The following is a 1325-nucleotide window of genomic DNA, read 5'->3' as shown; positions in this document are numbered from 1 at the left end:
AAAAAAAAAAAAAAAAAAAAAAAGAAAAATGAAACGTATTTTTTCAAAGAATAAGAGAAACCTTGGGTTCTTCTAGAATTACCAGCATTATAACAAAAGATCGAATAAAAATATTAAAGGGTCTAGACGAAGTTCAACTATAAAATGTTTCAAATGTATCGTTCACTATTTAACAATTAACAACGTATTTTTTTTTCAAGGTGAGCTATCATGAATATTATCTATAATTAAACTTAATTTATTTCCGTAGAAATTGATCATCTTTGAATAACTAATAAAAATAATATTAAATAAATAAATTTTCAGGATATATAAATATTGTTTTTAAAAATCTACCGAGAAACTCTGTTCTTTCGATTAACTTAATTTCTACTCACCTTTCCTTTTCAATCATCATTCTTCTCAGCTTCTGATTGAAACGTGTTCCTGTTTTACATATTATACACATTTTTCTACATCATTTATATTCTCATTTACAATAGATACAATAATTTATATTCTCTTTGTTAACGATGCTATACTTAATTAATAATGTTTCAATAATTATATTTCCGTTAGTTGTATTTATATTATTTTGTCTCTTATATACGATACTAATGTATACACGTATGCACATATATATAATATATATGTATGTCACTCGCATAATAATTACTTGTATAATAAAATAAAAAAAACACACGCGCAATAAATATACGTGAAATAAATTTGATACTTTTTCACATTTTCTCGGTGTTCGAAAAAAAAAAAATTGTTATAGATCAATACGATTAAAATTAATAATTATGATACTATGATGTAAAATTTTTAGAAAAAATGCATATTTTACTTGACTTTTTAATCGTAATTAAATATTATTCTTATTATAAATAATATCTATTTTAATTTGTGTGTGTGAAAAATTATTTAATTTAAATAATAAATATATTTAAAAATAATAAGTACTCACCGTCGCCTTATTGAATAGTTTTGTTGCTATAATACTGGTACTTTCAAACATATCCTTGCCAGGTCCTGATGCAAAACACATTTCTTTTTTCCCTGGACAAGTGGATTGTTCGGTACAGTTCAATCCAGAAAATTCGCATTTTGGACCACGAGTATTTGGTGAAACGTCGCCTAAGTTCGTCGAAGCGAACGAAGCGACAAATGGACCCTATTTGAGTTAATACAAATAAAATCTATTACAAACGAAAAATATTTATATCCGATACAAAATATAGACATAAGGTCTAATTCAAAATTTCATTATAAATTGATGATTCATAATTAAATGTTGTTATATGTAAAAAAAAAAAATTTATTAGAACAAATTATATATACAC

General features: G+C 24.0%; 1 protein-coding gene across 1 annotated transcript in view; it reads right to left on the bottom strand.

Moving 5' to 3' along the window:
* LOC106793706 (neutral ceramidase) overlaps window positions 1–1325 on the bottom strand; it is a 35300-nt gene that overhangs the window by 28270 nt on the left and 5705 nt on the right. Inside the window, exon 7 of the mRNA XM_014760851.1 lies at window positions 950–1156. Coding sequence (XP_014616337.1) covers window positions 950–1156 — 207 coding nt within the window. The remainder of the gene's footprint in view (window positions 1–949; window positions 1157–1325) is intronic.

The sequence above is a fragment of the Polistes canadensis genome, unplaced genomic scaffold (assembly GCF_001313835.1).
Source record: "Polistes canadensis isolate GaletaPanama2010 unplaced genomic scaffold, ASM131383v1 scaffold_17, whole genome shotgun sequence".
Taxonomy (NCBI): Eukaryota; Metazoa; Arthropoda; class Insecta; order Hymenoptera; family Vespidae; genus Polistes; species Polistes canadensis.
Note: the sequence above shows the minus strand (reverse complement) of the source record. Positions and strands in the feature narration are given on the sequence as shown.